This window comes from Candoia aspera, chromosome 4, assembly GCF_035149785.1.
Source record: "Candoia aspera isolate rCanAsp1 chromosome 4, rCanAsp1.hap2, whole genome shotgun sequence".
Lineage (NCBI taxonomy): Eukaryota > Metazoa > Chordata > Lepidosauria > Squamata > Boidae > Candoia > Candoia aspera.
Window position 1 is genome coordinate 113689675 of NC_086156.1, and position 17368 is coordinate 113707042.

Sequence of the window (17368 nt, forward strand, 5' to 3'; positions counted from 1 at the left end):
GTTCATGTCCCTCTCGCTGTAGAAGGTTTGGATTTTCTAATGTTAACCATTCTCTTATCCCCAGAAAGCAAAAAGCTTCAAAGTACAATTTAAGATCTGGTTACCCCAACCCTCCTCTTTCTTTAGCATCTTGTAATAATTTAAATTTAATTTGTTGTCTTTTTCCTTGCCAAATAAAATTTGAGATTTCTTTTTGCCATATTTTAAATATTATTTCATTGATTATTGTTGGTAATGTTTGGAAAAGAAATATCATGTTCGGTAATACATTTATTTTAATTATGGATATCTTTCCTAGCAAAGATTGTTTTAATTTTCCCCATTTTTCCATATCAATTTTTATTTCCTTCCAGATTTTCCCATAATTATTTCGAAATAATATATTATCAATAATGTTCATAATATTACTTTTAATTATCTAATCTTTTTTTTTCCTATTGTAAAACCTGATTTAGTTATTAAAGTTTCTTGTTTTTGAGTCATCTTTTTACTCAATGTTTTCATTTTTTGTTTATTTACCTTAAATCCTGCCATTCTCCAAATTCCTTTAATTTCTTCAACAAATGTTCCATAGAATCTTGGGGATTTTGTAATACAAATACTAGGTCAGCTGCAAATGTTTTTAATTTATATATATATATTTTTAATTTTTTTCCTTTGATTTGACCATCCCCTCTTATATTTCTATTCAGGACTTCTAGGACTAGAATAAAAAAGAGAGGTGATAGGGGGCATCACCAATGTTACACTAGGGGACTCTGGGTGTCTTTTCAAAGGTGCACTCTGTGGCTTGAGCAAAAAGATGGCTATACCCTTTTCTGCCAGAGGGCTAAACCTGCTGGAGACTGCTGTGTTGTGGCCTCCTCATGAGGAGCCACTGTCTGGAGGACATATGGGTGATCTCAAGTCGTCTCCTTATCCAGAGAGGAATTATGAAGAGTCGGTCTACACGCCCACTATTCACTCCATTGTGGTCCTCAGTTCAACATCTCTTCCCTGGAAGTTCCCACACACTTTGACCTCCCTTAATCTCCCAATCTGCCTTGCCTGTTAGGAGAAAACAATAAGTGTCTCCAGATAGGAAAATAAATGCTTTTGAAAACCTAATGTATATCTGACTGTAGGATATAATGTATTTCACCAAGATCTAATTCATTATAAAATTAAGCTTTGTGTTTCTGTGTCCATTTTCCAGCCATCTACAATAGAGCATAGCAGGTGGAATGAAAGGACAAAGATAAATGCAATCCTTTTGCTCCAGTTTGTTTCCTCTACTACTGTAAGAGAGGGATTTATTTTGTTTATATGCTACCTGAGAAGAAGATATCAGCCCTCTAGTAAGAACTTTAGGACTCTTTTGTTATATGTGTCGAATCAGAAAGTTTGCTGGAGGGAAAATAAAAATTATTAATATTACTCTCACTCTGCTCCGACTTATAAATTGTGCCAGCATCCAGTTCTTCTGTGTGTCCTCCAAACAAGAAGGAAGGTATGTTAATGTATATATGTATGTTAATGCAGGTAGAATTTTGCAAAGACAATTCACTCTGCATAACAAGCACTTTCTTCCAACAACCTAAGAGATGGCTTTATACATGGACTTCCCCAGATGGACAACACCAAAATCAGATTGACTACATCGTTTGCAGCCAAAGGTGGCGGACATCTATACAGTCGGTAAAAACAAGACCTGGAGCTGACTGTAGTTCAGATCACGAACTTCTTCTTGCAGAATTTAGGATCAGACTAAAGAGATTAGGGAAGACCCACAGATCAGCTAGATATGAGCTCACTAATATTCCTAAGGAATATGCAGTGGAGGTGAAGAACAAATTTAAGGGACTGGACTTGGGTCCCGGAAGAACTCTGGACAGAAGTTGGCAGCATTGTTCAGGAGGCGGCAACAAAATACATCCCAAAGAAAGAGAAAACCAAGAAGGCAAAATGGCTGTCTGCTGAGACATTAGAAGTAGCCCAAGAAAGAAGGAAAGCAAAAGGCAACAGTGATAGGGGGAGATATGCCCAATTAAATGCAAAATTCCAGAGGTTAGCCAGAAGAGATAAGGAATTATTTTTAAACAAGCAATGCGCGGAAGTGGAAGAAGACAATAGAATAGGAAGGACAAGAGACCTCTTCCAGAAAATTAGAAACATCGGAGGTAAATTCCAGGCCAATATGGGTATGATCAAAAACAAAGATGGCAAGGAGCTAACAGAAGAAGAAGAGATCAAGAAGAGATGGCAAGAATATACAGAAGACCTGTATAGGAAGGATAACAATATTGGGGACAGCTATGATGGTGTGGTCAGTGAGCTAGAGCCAGACATCCTGAAGAGTGAGGTTGAATGGGCCTTAAGAAGCATTGTGTCATGTTCCTTGTTTCAATGTTCTGAAAACATCGTAATGTTTCGCATGTCATTTTCCTGATCCGTGTTTGCTGAGTGGAGATTTCCAGGCAAGCCGGGCTGTAATCTCTGTACTGGACTGTGGAATTTATGTTTGGGTTATTGACTCTGTTCAAGGTTACTTTCTCAGGCCGATGTGGGTAACGGTTGCTAACACCTGGGAGGGGGTAGTTGCTAAGTCGGAGCAAGGGCGGGTCTGGGTTTGAAGCGAGGGTTTTTAGTTTGTATTTGGCTTGCTTTTGCTCATTCTCAGCTTTCTTTGTATTTGCACACTATTCTTTCAATAAATCAGTTATCCTTAAGCACCTGCTTGTGAGACTGAGTTTGCCAGAATAGGCAACCATTAGACATTGCTAATAACAAGGCAGCAGGAGACAATGGCATCCCAGCTGAACTGTTCAAAATCTTTCAAGATGATGCTGTCAAGGTAATGCATGCTCTATGCCAGCAAATTTGGAAAACACAAGAATGGCTATCAGACTGGAAAAAATCACCTTATATCCCCATACCAAAAAAGGGAAACACTAAAGAATGTTCAAACTATCGAACAGTGGCACTCATTTCACATGCCAGTAAGGTAATGCTCAAGATCCTGCAAGGGAGACTTCAGCAGTTCATGGAGCGAGAATTGCCAGATGTACAAGCTGGGTTTAGAAAAGGCAGAGGAACTCGGGACAAAATTGCCAATATCCGCTGGATAATGGAAAAAGCCAGGGAGTTCCAGAAAAACATCTCTTTCTGTTTCATTGACTATTCTAAAGCCTTTGACTGTGTGGACCATCACAAATTGTGGCAAGTTCTTAGTGGTATGGGGATACCAAGTTATCTTGTCTGCCTCCTGAAGAATCTGTATAACGACGAAGTAGTAACCGTAAGAACAGACCACGGAACAACGGACTGGTTTAAGATTGGGAAAGGAGTACGGTAGGGCTGTATACTCTCACCCTACCTATTCAACTTGTACGCAGAACACATCATGCAACATGCTGGGATTAATCACTTGTTCCACATTTTGAAGTTCTCCTTTACTACAGAGACACATTGCAGTAACCTCCAAGGAGGGGTGCCAAGATGTTGAGGGAGCACAGTCCCTCCCCTCTTTTGGATTTCAATCGGTCATTTTTTTTTCCTGAAAATTTCTGGAAATGTAATTTTCACAGGTATCTCCTGATGTCTCTTTTAATGTACTGCATTTGTGTTGAATCGGTAAGTTCATTCTTTTGCTTCCACACACCTACACTTCATATTCCTTCGTTGTAAGGCTGAGTTCCTCCTAGTTCCCTCTAGTGTCCAACCTTCAAAGACCCATCCTATCATTTTTAAGAAGAATTCAAAACAAAGGCATTTTATGGCTCCAATCTTATTCATATATTTTCGCCTAATATTCCTCCTTTTTAGTTTTCTACAGATTTAAATGCTTTTAATAATAAATAAAATAATTGTGTAGCATTTATTAACTATTCTTACGCTGTGTTCTATGCTGCCCAGAGTCACTTGATAATGTTAAACTGATAGTTTGATAAATAAATAAAAGCAGAAATAACCAAATAAATAAATTAATTAATAACATTATCCTATGGGGAGAATTCTGATAATTAATTCCAAACTCTTATTTCAGAAGCATCTGGACCCTTAGACCACCTGTAACAATCACCAATGTTACACTAGGGGGCACTGGGTGTCCTTTCAAAGGTGCCCTCTGTGGCGTGAGCAAAAAGATGGCTACTCCCTTGTCTCCCAGAGGACTAAACCTGGTGGAGATTGCTGTGTTGTGGCCTTCCCATGAGAGCAACTCTCTGGAGCAGTTTCACATTTCTATTGTAGATATAGATTTTTTCTTTGTTTAAAAGAAAACATCTCCCCAACCATTATAGGGAAACATGAGAACTCAAGCTGTCTTGGGGTCTGCTGCTTTTGGGGGATCTTTTGAGCCTGATGCAATCAAATTGGGTATAAATTAAAGGGAACCATGAAAGGAACAAAAATGAAATATTGGGGCAGGAGAATATACTAGGAAACTTTTTTTAAAAAATGAATTTCATGAGAGGAACATATACGGATTCATTATATAGATTTCTTCCTTGATGAATATTTCAGTTCATTCCCTTTTGTTTCTCTGAATACCGCCAACTCTCCTCAGTTGAATTCATTTCTACATGAAGCTAATTTCCCATTCCTTCTATATTAATATATATTCAATTCCCTTAATCCTGACACTCCCTCCCCACCGCTGGGCACAGCCAAGAAACTCAAACACTGGGAATTGCAGAGATCCTCTCTCAGAGGCCTTCTGTGTCTCTTTCTTGAAATGAGTTTCTGTCAGAACGTGATTTACTTATTCCAGTCTAAACAGCCCTTTCTCCTATGTTCTGTATGTGAAAGGTCTGTTGAAAGACACCTATACCTCAATGCCCTGAGGGGGTCTTTTATGCTGAGCGATATATAAATGGGGCCACAATTTCCCCTTTAAAGGAGCCCCAGGGTTACTCTTTTCAGGCTACACCCACCGGCACAAAGTTCCTGCAGTCTCCCAAATCCTCACCTGTCAATTCCCCTCCAATCATTAGAGGGAGCAAAAATGATCCTGTGGCTGAACTTGGTGTCCTTCCTAGCAGTCCTCAGAGGTAATTGTTTCTATCATATTCAGGTCCTTTCCTTCTTAATTCTTGTATACAGGAGATTTCACCAAAACACCTTTCTTTGTAGGTGTCCAGTCAGAGGGCCAGTTGGTGGAGTCTGGAGGGGAGGTGAGGAGGCCTGGGGAGTCCCTCCGTCTCTCCTGCCAAGCTTCTGGCTTTGCCTTCAGCAGTTCTGGCATGCACTGACTGAGACATATCCAGGGAAAGGACTGGAATGGGTTGCCTACATAGGCACCTCCTCAACTCCTATGCACTATCTGGATAAAGTCGAGGGACGCTTCACCATCTCCAGGGACAATGCCGAGAACCAGCTGTATCTGCAGATGAACAGCCTGAGACCTAATGACACAGCAGTCTATTACTGTGTGAGAGACACAGCGCGAAGAAGTCAGCATGAAGCCAAGCAGATACCTTCTGCTCCTCAGAACAGCTCTCCAAGTTGAGGAAAGAAGGTTGGATTTGCCCATCAGAATGGAAAAGAGAAGTCTGCATCACAGGAAGGTGGATGACAGGCCGGATCTCGATCACAAGCAGTGTGGGACTTGTTTAACAGACATCTCAGGACAGAAAATAAAGTCGGAAAATGAATAAATAAAAAAAAAAAATCCTGAAAGAAGGAAATGGCAAACTCCTGAAAAAGCTCAGCTCTCTGAAATTTCTTTAGAATTACACATTGGGATTAAGTAATCAGAATTCCTGATTTGCATGCTTGTTCCGAAGTTCAGGCTAACTCTAGCTCTAGGGCTAGGTGGCCAGACCTTCTCAAAGTTCTTTCATACAGGTCATTGATTTTTTTCATTCAATCTACTTTCATTTATATTTTACCTGGATGTGTGATGAGCCCATCAGCATGATTCCCCGTTATATTACCATGATTTTTTTTTTATATTGTTTGATTAGATTGCCCTCACAGAGAAATGGTGGGCCCCAGAAGGAGAGCCGTTTATGACGTGACATCCACCCAGTGGAACATCATTTCCTCTGAGATTAGATTGGCCTGTCCTTGTTGGACGTTCATAAGGCCTTGAAAACCCGGCTTTGTTCTTGAGTCTGGGGCCCTGGCATGGGATACCGTCCATCTTTTTGTTGTAAGGAAGATACATTAGACGATGCCCAGCTGGTGTGGGTTTTTATTTTTATTTTATATTATGCATTTTGTATTTGTTTTATTATAGGGTGCCTAGAGTCAGGTAAAATTGAGATGGATGGCTATATAAATTGAAAGAACCATGTTATTCTCATTTTTTATCTTTATTTTTATTTTTTCCCCTTAAAAGATTTCAGTTTGTTTTTCAATTGAATTGTACATTTTGTATGTTATGCTGAAGGTGGAAAAAATTCTGAAGTGATTTATCATGGTCTGATTTTTTTACATCTCAAAAACCTGCATTTTCACAGGGGTGTGTAGACTTTTTATATCTACTGTAGAACAAACTGAATTCTTTGGAAAATGCAAAGTGATTTATTTGTATTTCTCAGTGCAGGGAGTGAGTGTCTTGGGGGCATTTTTACTAGCATTAATGTTACTACTGTCAGGATTATTATCTCATTTTTTATGGTTGTCCATCTTGGGGATTCAACTCCAAGCAACTAACGGCAGATAAGAAGACCATATGAAATTGCAAACAAAAAAGTAAGTAATATATGAAATCCATGCAACTGCTGCATTAAAAACCCCAATTAATAAGGGACACCCCTCAGGCTTCCAATGTGATTTCTTTGATTCCGGCTTTGAGACTTGGATGCGTATCTGTAATTCAACTGTGGCTTATAATGGTGCCTCAAGGCTTGGTCTGCATTCAGTTGTTTTGGGTTTCTTCCGAAGGACATGGTCAAAGGGAACAGCTGTGGAGCAAATGTCCTGGACTCCGATGTGTCTTTCTTTTCACGTTCAGTCTCTAACACAGCCATTTAAGGGATTTTCAGTGCATTATTTCTTTCTCTTGCCTTAAAACCCTTTCTTGAAATGAGGAGCTTCAGCCAGATTTCACTTCACTTACTCCAGTGGAAAACTGCCCTTTCGCCTATTTACTCACAATTAAAGAAAGGACTGTCTTGACTTTTCTTCAGAATGGAACATCACTTGAAAATCATGTGTGAAATGTATGTGCAAAGAAGCCTATTGGTCAATGAATGGAGGGGCTCTTTTATCCCAAGAGATATGCAAATCAACAGACAATTTCCTCATTAAAGGAGCCCCATGGTTTCCCTTGTCAGGCTACACCCACCAACACAAAGTTTCTGCACTTTCCCAAAGCCTTTCCTGTCAATTCCCTCCATTCATTTGAGGGAACAAACATAATCCTGTGGCTGAACTTGGTGTCCTTCCTAGCAGTCCTCAGAGGTAATCGTTTCCACCCTAATCAGGTTCTTTCCATGTGTTCTGCTTGTATTCAGGAGATTTCACAAAAAAACCTTTCTTTGTAGGTGTCCAGTCTGAGGGCCAGTTGGTGGAGTCTGGAGGGGACGTGAGGATGCCTGGAGAGTCCCTCCCTCTCTCCTGCCAAGGCTCTGGTTTCAACTTCAGCAGCAATGACATGGACTGGGTGAGACAGGCCCCAGGGAAAGGCCTGGAATGGGTGGCCCGCGTAAGTACATCTTCTAGTACATACTACTCGGACAAAGTGAAGGGACGCTTCACCATCTCCAGGGACAACTCCAAAAGCCAAGTCTATCTGCAAATGAACAGCCTGAAGCCAGAAAACTCAGCAGTCTATTACTGTGCGAAAGACACAGTGAGAGGAAGTGAGTCTGAAGCCTGGCAAAAACCTACCTGAGCTGACTTGCAGAGCCACTCTGCAAGTCAGCTCAGCCCCAGAAGGTTGCATGTTCCCAGGAGACTTGAGAGGGACCTGAGAAAGCTACCTGAGAGCCAAGAGGGACAAAGAACTGATCTTGGCCTGGGCATTGTGGGAGCTGTTTTCCGTTTGTATGGGAGGAAACTGGAACATCTCAGCTAAGAAAATAATCTGAATAGTTAAAAAGAAAAACAAAACAAAAGCTTCTGAGACATGGCAAAGGCAAGGTGCCCACAAATTATGCTGTCAAAAAACTCTAGAAATACAAAATTGGATTTGTTAATTAGAATTCTTAAATCTTCTACTGGTTTTGTGGTTCAACCCTTATTTATTCTTTGTTGAGACCCAGATCTGCCCCTCTCCCTCTTTGTGTGAGTGTGTCTATGTCTGTGTATAAATTTATCTCTCTCTCTATCTCTCTCTCTCCCCACAGACTCTCACACACCAGCATATATGCATCTGAAAATTTAAATTTGTTTAAAATCATATTCCTCTGCTAACAATGCAGATGTAGCCAGGTAATAAAATAAGGATGCTCTAAGACCCCCAAGGGTGTGGTTTGTTGTGACGCCGAGGAAGGGGGCAGAAGCCAGAAAGTAAGGTATATAAAAACAAGGAAAGTGTAGCGTAAAAGAGGTCATGTCATTACACTTACAATAGCATGGGAATGTGGATTAGGGGTTCTCAAGTCAATTCTGCAGAGTCATATTCTAGGAGTTTTGGGGAAACTGTCTCCTCTCCTCCCCCAAAAAATGACATTCACAGCCCTAGTTCTTGCGAGCTAATGCAGGAGCAGCTTGGGTCCATCCCACCTTTCTCTGAGGACATCCTCCTGGAGCTCAGGACCCCCTTCCAACCTTTTCTCCCCTTTGGAAGAATTTTGAGCCTGGGATTTGATTTAGGAGGTGTCTTTTGAAACTCCAAGCCCCTGAAGCAATTTGCACAACATTCTTCTCCCTTAAATATATTAAGCGTCAGAGGTTCTCCCTCTCTATGTCTTTCTGAGAAACAGACGTCTGTCTGAGCCGGGATTTATGGACATACAAGGACCACATGCAAAGATATCTCATTAAGTGGAGGTTTCCATTTGATCTTGGAGGAAATTTTTTTAGTAGAATGGCACTGCTGTTCAATACTGTCCTCAATCACTTGGAAGTGGGAGCGGAGAGATCAGTTATCAAGTTTGTTGTTAACCCAAAGGTAGGATGGGTGGGTAATAATTTAGGAAGGTGATAAAATTTTTAAAAAGGGACATCTTTACCGACTTGAACTATGGACTGAAAGGAATAGCATGGCATTTCACAGGGAAAAAGATGTAAGTTCAGCATCTGGGTTGGAAAATTCAAGACACAAAATAAGATGGAGCAGATCTGCCTTGGCAACCATACTTGTGAAAGGGACCCGGGATGCTTTATTAACTAAGAGAGAGACATGGGGCAGGAGTTCTAGAAGAGAGCCATGCTATCTTGGGGTGGATCCCACAACTCAGGAGCCCAGATCACAGGCAGCAAGGATTCCATGCTACTCGGCTGTGATCAGACCTCATCTGCAATACTGTTCCCTTTCTGGGCAGCAGCATTCATGAAGTAGAGTGACACTTTGCAGTGAGCTCCACGGAGGGGTGCCCAGATGTGGAGGGAGCACTCCCCCTCCCTTCTTTTGGATTTCAATCCACCATTTCCCCCCCTTTTTTCTGAAAACTTCAGACAGTGTAAATTTCACAGCTAACTCTGGACATGTCTTTTACTGTATTGCATTTGTGCTGAATCTGGAAGTGCATTCCTTTCCCTGCAGATTCCTTTTCCTCCCAATATCCCCCCACCTATCCTGCCTGAGTAGAACCAAAGAGTTAATGTCCCCAAATGGAAATGATGCTCTTTGAATCTGTAATTTCCAATCTAATTTACTACATCGACACCCAATTTATATTTATAAATTAACATTTGTGATTTTGTAACCATTTTCCAACCAACTCCATTGGCCTGTAGGGGGTGGATTGAGAGGAAAGACAAATGCAGTACTTTTGCTCCAATTTGTTTCATATTCAGTCCATAACTGAGGGATTTCTTTTCTTTTTTTAATTGAGAAGAGGAAGTCAGCCAGCTGGTGAGAACATTAAGACTCTTTTGTTCCAGGTACCCAATCACAGAGTTTGCTGGAAGGAAACAAAATAATTATTAATATGGCCCGAAGATTACAGTCTCACCTTCCCTGTTTACAAGGTGATCTGGCTTCAGGAAAAATACAGGAATGGGGCTGTCTGATTTCTTTATGATAAAAGCTCTGTGTGTATTGTGGGGATATGTAAATGCTAAATAAGTAAATAAGTGTTATTTGAATAAGTGTTTATCTGGATAGCTTTTAGGGCTTGTTTGAATTTCCTTCTCTTTAATGATTTGGATTAGGTTTAATAAGGTATAAGAACTGCTTGGTTTTAGGCATAATATGATTAAGATTATTATAATTGTATTATCAACTATAATGGGAGACAATTTATATACCTTTTAGTTTGATCTCTAGTATAGCAGACAGAGAACTTTAGAATCAGTAGGAAGGAAATAATTAAATAAATGTTATCTTTGTGGGGGGAAGTTGATTAGGAGGTTTGTATTCCTTCTTTTCTTTTAATATCAAGCGAAGGAGCAAATGCATTCAGTGTTTTTTTTTTTTTTTTATAATGGGCTAATAGAATTATTTATAGAAATAACATGATTTGGGTTTAATACAGAGTAAGGGTTAAGCTGCTGAGCTGCTGAGCTTGCCGATCAGAAGGTCGGCGGTTCGAATCCGCGTGACGGGGAGAGCTCCCGTTGCTAGTCCCAGCTCCTGCCAACCTAGCAGTTCGAAAACATGCCAGTGTGAGTAGATTAATAGGTACCTCTTTGGCAGGCAGGTAACGGCGTTTCGTTTAGTCATGCCAGCCACATGACCATGGAAGTGTCTACAGACAAACGCCGGCTCTTCGGCTTTGAAACGGAGATGAGCGCTGCCCCCTGGAGTCAGACACGACTGGACTTAATATCAAGGGAAACCGTTACCTTTACCTAAGGGATTGATTATGGAAAATGGTTGTTTATTCTTGCTGTTAAAACTTGGAAGTCACCTCTTTATGTAGTCGTTAATTTTTTTTTCTTTTTGTGTTTCCAAATTCTTTTAGTGTTTTCCTTTTTCTTTTTTCTTTTTGTAGTTTTTTTGCTGTTTTGTAGTTTTTATCTTTGTGCTAAATCTAATAACATTCTTATTTTAAAAAAAGGAAAAAAATACTGGAATGGGATGTAGTGATTTAGTATCATGGCAGAGGGCAGGAAATGAAATTTGGAATAATCCTCATAAGTAATCCAAATGCCCATAGACATATTGAGGAAATCTCTGCCCAAAGAGCCTCCTTGGAGAATTACTAGAAGCCTCCCCTCCTCACTTCTCACACCAGGGGGCAGCGTTGCCACACGGAATCCCATTGCCTGTGCGTGAGGTGGGGTGGGGTAGGGAGATAAAACAAGTGTCATTGGAGGTGGCCTCATTTGGGAGGCCTCGTTCCTTTTTCTGTTATTTCCTATAATCGTTCACTGAAAAGGTCTCAAGAACATTTCACATCCCAGGAGGCTCCATTCCTCACTGTGAAGCCATGTCTGAGTCAACAACAGATGCGCTCTGCTAGATAGAGAGCAACGGATCCCTTTGGGGAATATGAAGATATTTGTTAGTATTTCCCAGTCCACAGAGAGAGTGTATTTGCAGGCATTTTATTAAAATTGGCATTAGTACTACTATTGCTGTTATTCTTATTCTTATTTCAATTTGTATGGCTCCCCATCATGTCCTTGCCGAAGCCACTCTGCGCAACTAGGAAATGATAAAAACACCACACAAATACCAACCCAAACAAGCAATATATTGAATCCACACCACTGCCAAGTTCAAAGCCAATCTACTAAGCAAAGAACACCCCACAGGCTCGATCTGTTTCTTCTTTCTCTTTGATTTCTTGGATTAAGATCTGAGCTACAAATTGTGCCTCATGGCTGGGACAGCATTCAGTTCTTTTGGGTTTCTTCCAAAGGGCATGGTTAAAGGGAAAAAAAAAATAATGAAATATTTTCCTGCAGACAGATGTCCTCTTCTTTGCATCTTCTATCTCTAATGTGTCTCTTTCAAAAATCCTTAGTGCAAACTTGTTCTGTTACCTTCAATTGCTTTTGAGAAGTGGTGAAATTTTGCATGTCTTTGTTTTAATTACTCTGAAATAAACTTGCCTTTGTATTCACAGCAAAAACAACAACAACCCTGCCTTCACTTTTCTTAGCACTGGAGAATTACGTGAAAATCACTGGGGCAAGGTGTGTGCAAGGAAATCTGTGACATCAATGCCCTGAGGAGCTCTTTTATCCCAAATGATATGTAAATCGGGTCAAAATTTCCTCTATAAAGGAGCCCCATGGTTTCCACTTTCAGGCTACACCCACCAACAGAAAGTTTGTGAACTTTCCTGAATCCTTTCTTGTCAATTTCCCTCCATTCCTTAGAGGCAGGAGAAATGATCCTGTGGCTGAACTTGGTGTCCTTCCTAGCAGTCCTCAGCGGTAATCGTTTCCGCCCTATTCAGGTTCTTTCCATGTGTTCTGCTTGTATACAGGAGATTTCACCCAAACACCTTTCTTTGTAGGTGTCCAGTCAGAGGTCCAGTTAGTGGAGTCCGGAGGGGACGTGAGAAGGCCTGGAGAGTCCCTCCGTCTCTCCTGCCAAGCCTCCGGCTTCGACTTTGGGTGCTGTTACATGCGGTGGGTCAGACAGGCTCCCGGAAAAGGCCTGGAATGGTTGTCATACATAAGCCCCAATTCAAATGATATTAACTACTCAGACAAAGCGAAGGGACGCTTCACCACCTCCAGGGACAACTCCAAAAGCCAATTCTATTTGCAAATGGACAACTTGAAGCCAGAGGACACGGCAGTCTATTATTGTAAAAGCTACACAGTGACAGGAAGTGAATCTGAAGCCAGGCAAAAACCTGCCATTGGTCAGAGCGTCTCTGCAAGTCAGCTCAGCCACAGAAGGTTGAATTTGTGTACTAGAACTGAGAAATCTCCATCACAGCAAGTGGAAGCACAGAGCTGATCATGGAATAAACAGTGAGAAACTGGCTTAGCACTTTGGTAGGGGAGACAAAGGAAATCTCAGGGCAGGAGAATAAACTGGATATTTCTTTAAAAAGTTAAAATTTACTTAGAGGAAGAAATATGGTTTCATTACCCTAAATTCTTCCTCGATATATGAAGCAGTTCAATCCCCTTCAGTTCTCTCAATGACACCAACAATCCTCAGGTAAATCATTTCCTACCTGTTGCTCATTCCTCTTTCCTTGTAACTCAAGATGTGCTCAGTCCCTGACTCCTGCAGGTCTCTCCCTCATCTGGGCAGGGGCAGGAGAGCGCAATGTTGCAAATTATGTACTTCCGTTCCCAGAAGCCCTCTGGGTCTGTAAATTTTGGACAGTGTGCCTGCTTTTAGGTTACTGGTATCACCTTCTCTAAACTGGAGGGTGCCTTGACCTGGCGACTTTCCCTTCCTCAGAGCAGCTCTCCAAGTTGATTCAGTCACAGAAGGTTGAGTTTGTGTAGTTGGAATGAAAAGCAGCAAATAAATCTCCACAGAATGAAGTGAGAGCCCACAGCTGATCTTGGAAGAAGCAGAGGGTAAAGTGGTGTAAGAAGGAGTCAAGATCTCTCCCTTCCTCCTTACTTTCTTCCCCAAATGCTGCTTTTCCCGCCATACAGATTTCCCTCCTCTAGCAAGGCAAAAGGTGAAAAGGGAACAGGAAGCACCCAGCTGTTCTGACAAAAGATCCCTTTCAGACATGGCCAGAGATCCTTGAAATAAATGGACCCATTCAGGTAAACATTCTTCCCAGGCCGAAGGGACCTCCACAAAAGATTCCTTCTCCCGAAAGTTAACCTCCCGATCTAGCAGCGCCAAAGATGAAGAGGTCCCAGCTCGGCAGGAAGCCAAACTGCCCCAAGCAAAGGGAACCCCGACCCAGCAGGGGCCCCACCACAGAGCGCCCCCCCTCTGAACACCGGGGAATTGCTCCTTCCCAGAATTCCTAGAGAGCGCCCCCTTTCCATCCACCGGCCAAGTGCGCTTGCACGGACATTGCTAGAGGGCAGAAATATTTTCACATAAGAACCGCAAAGCTTGTCCACATAAAGGGCTGGCAGGAAATCCCAGACTGTGGCCACTGCCGTTGTTGTACCAGCTCTTTGAAAATCAGCTTTCCACCTGTTCACACAATGGCCTGAGCATTTTTATTCCCATCTCTGAATGCAGCAGGTGAGATTTCCTTCCAACAGTGGTTAGAACTTTGGAAGGGGAGATGCAGGAAATCTCAGGGCAGTGGAATAAACTGGGGAGTTTTTAAGAAGTTAAAATCTAAGCTGAGGTAGAAATATGGATTCCTTACCAATAATTGTTCCTTGAGATATTTTGCAGTTCAGTCCCCTTTGGTTCTCAATATCGCCACCCCTCCCCAGTTTAGTTCTTTTCTACATGTTGCTCTTTTCTCCTTCCTTCCACATCAATATAGAGGAAGTCCTCACTTAACAACTGGTTGCTTAATGACCATTCAAAGCAATGACGGCCTTGGAAAGGGTGCTTTATGGCCAGCGAAGCACTTCTGGCCATCGTGAAATGCTGCAGCAACGTCCCCCCCCCACATGATCATGTGCCCGCATTTTGGGCCCTTGGCAACCAGCTCGCATTTACATATCGTTGCTAGGGGGCTGCGATCACGTGATCGCCATCTGCAATCCTCTCTGCTTGGTTCCCCAGAAAGTCAAAGGGGAAGCCAGCAGGGAAGGTTGCAAGCGATCTAATAAAGAAAGAACACCCCATTGGCTCAATCTATTTGTTTTCTTCGTCCGATTTCTCTGATTAAACTCTGACTTACATGTTGTGCGTCGTGGCTTGGTCTGTATTCAGTACTTTTGGGTTTGTTCAAAGGGACGTCATTAAGGCGAAATGTTTGTCTATCAAAAATTCTTAGTGGATGTTCATTCTCTGTTTCCTTAAATCTCATTTCAGAAGTGGTGAAATTTTGCAGGATTTTGTTTTAATTAATCTTAGGTAAACCTTCCCATTCTCCTATCTCCTCACAGCAAAATAAAAAAATAAATAAATAAATAAATCCCTTGCGTTCCCTTTTCATAGGACTGGAAAGTTATCTTGAAAATCACCAGTGTAAGATGTGTGCAAGGAAATCTATGGGATCAATACCCTGAGGGGCTCTTTTATCCCAAGTGATATGTAAATTGGGGGGCCCTTTCCCCTTTAAAGGAGCCCCATGGTTTCCCTTTTCTGACTACAGCCACCAACACAAGGTTGGTGCCCTTTCCTGAATCCTTTACTGTCAATTTCCCTCCATTCATTCAAGGGAGGAAAAAATGATCCTGTGGCTGAACTTGTTGTCCTTACTAGCAGTCCTCAGAGGTAATTCTCCCCTCTATTTAAAATTCCTTTCCATTTTAATTCTTGTATACAGGAGAGCTTATTGAAACAACTGTTTTTTTTAGGAGTTCAGTCTGAGGTCCAGTTGGTGGAATCTGATGGGGACATCAGAAGGCCTGGAGAGTCCCTTGGTCTCTCCTGCCAATCCTCTGGCTTTGACATCAGCAGCTACTACATGCACTGGGTGAGACAGTCCCCTGGAAAAGGCCTGGAATGGGTGGCATCCATAAGGTATGATTCAGGTAGCATTTACTACTTGGACAAAGTGAAGGGACGCTTCACCGTCTCCAGGGACAACTCCAAAAGCAAACTCTATCTGGAAATGAACAGCCTGAAGCCGGAAGACACGGCAGTCTATTACTGTGCTAGAGACACTGTGGGAGGAAGTGAGTCTGAAGCCTGGCAAAAACTCTCTCTTCCTCAGAGCCGCTCTGCCAGTCAGCTCAGCCCCAGAAGGCTGGATTTTCCCAGGAGACTTGAGAGGGACCTCAGAAAGCTGCCTGAGTGCCAAGAGGAACAAAGAGCAAAGAGCTGATCTTGGCCAGGGCATTATAGGATCTGTTTTCCATTTGGATAGGAAGAAAATGTCAAATCTTAGGAAGCAATATAAATTGAATATCTCAAAATGTATCAGGAAAAATGGAATTGATTCAGTAATTAGAACTCTTCATTCTTTTATTGGTCTTGAACTTCAACCCTCATTGACTCTTTCTTGAGACGCAGATCTGCCCCTCTCCCTCTTTGGGTGCATTTGTTTCTGTGTCTATATATCCTCTCTCCCTTTATCCATAGATGTACTAAATATATGTACACACACATACAAACACACACATGAACGCATACACACACATATAGGCATTAGAAAGATTAAATACTTTCACAATCATTTTCCTCTGCTAGCAGTCAAAATCTAGTAATAAATTCAGGATGCTGCAAGACCTGCAAGACTGTGGTGTGGAGTGAAACCAAGGAAGGGGGCAGAAGCCGGAAAATAAGGCCTAACAACATCAGGCCAAGGGTAGCCTAAATGCGGTCATGTGAAAATACTTCTAATAGCAAAGGAAGGTAGATCAGGGGTTCTCAAGTCAATTCCAGGGACAGTCATGTTCTAGGAGGTTTAGGAAGATTTCCTCCCAACCTCCGACCAAGAACAGCCTTCAAAGCCCTAATTCATTGTTGTTGTTTTTTCATCCGAGAGCCTTGTTTATTTAAGAAGCCTCAGTCTCTAAATACATGCTGTTACAGTATGAATAAGTATGCAGGCAACAGCTAGTAAGCAGTATGCAATAGGAATGAAAATCAAAATTGTAAGTAATACATGATAAAAAAAATAACCCCTATAGTTTATGATCTTCAGCAAAGGATTGTTACCTTGTCGTGGTGCTGGAGCTTGAGCACCTCAATGATGCCATGAGCTAAACCATGAAGGGCCACCCAAGACGGGAAGGTCATGACAGAGAGGTCAGACTAAATGCGATCCCTGGGGAAGGTAATGGCAACCCAGCCCGGTATTCTTGCCATGAAAACTAAATGGATAGGTACAACCAGAGATATGTCGGTATACCATTGGAAGATGAGACCCCCAGGTTGGAAGATGGTCAAAATGCTACTGGGGAAGAACAGAGGATGAGCTCAACTAGCCCCAGACGTGATGACGCAGCCAGCTCAAAGCCGAAAGGACAGCTAGCACCCAACAGTGCTGGTGGTGAAGGGCAAATCCGATGTTCTAAGGATAAACACACCATTGGAACCTGGAATGTAAGATCTATGAGCCAGGGCAAATGGGATGTGGTTATTGGTGAGATGTCAAGATTAAAGATAGACATTCTGGGCATCAGTGAACTGAAATGGACTGGAATGGGCCACTTCACATCAAATGACCACCAGATCTACTACTGTGGACAAGAGGACCACAGAAGAAATGGAGTAGCCTTCATAATTAATAGTAAAGTGGCTAAAGCAGTTCTTGGATACAACCCAAAAAACAACAGAATGATCTCAATTCGAATTCAGGGGAAGCCATCT

At 41.9% G+C, this 17368-nt stretch overlaps 1 protein-coding gene across 1 annotated transcript; it reads left to right on the forward strand.

Moving 5' to 3' along the window:
- Positions 1–4984: 4984 nt before the first annotated feature.
- On the forward strand, positions 4985–15755 carry LOC134497174 (uncharacterized; the record flags this gene model as incomplete). The annotated part of the gene is made up of 4 exons (XM_063302853.1): positions 4985–5030; positions 7473–7771; positions 15280–15325; positions 15409–15755. Coding segments are annotated over exons 1-4 (738 nt in total), but the record flags the coding sequence as incomplete, so codon positions are not given.
- Positions 15756–17368: the final 1613 nt, after the last annotated feature.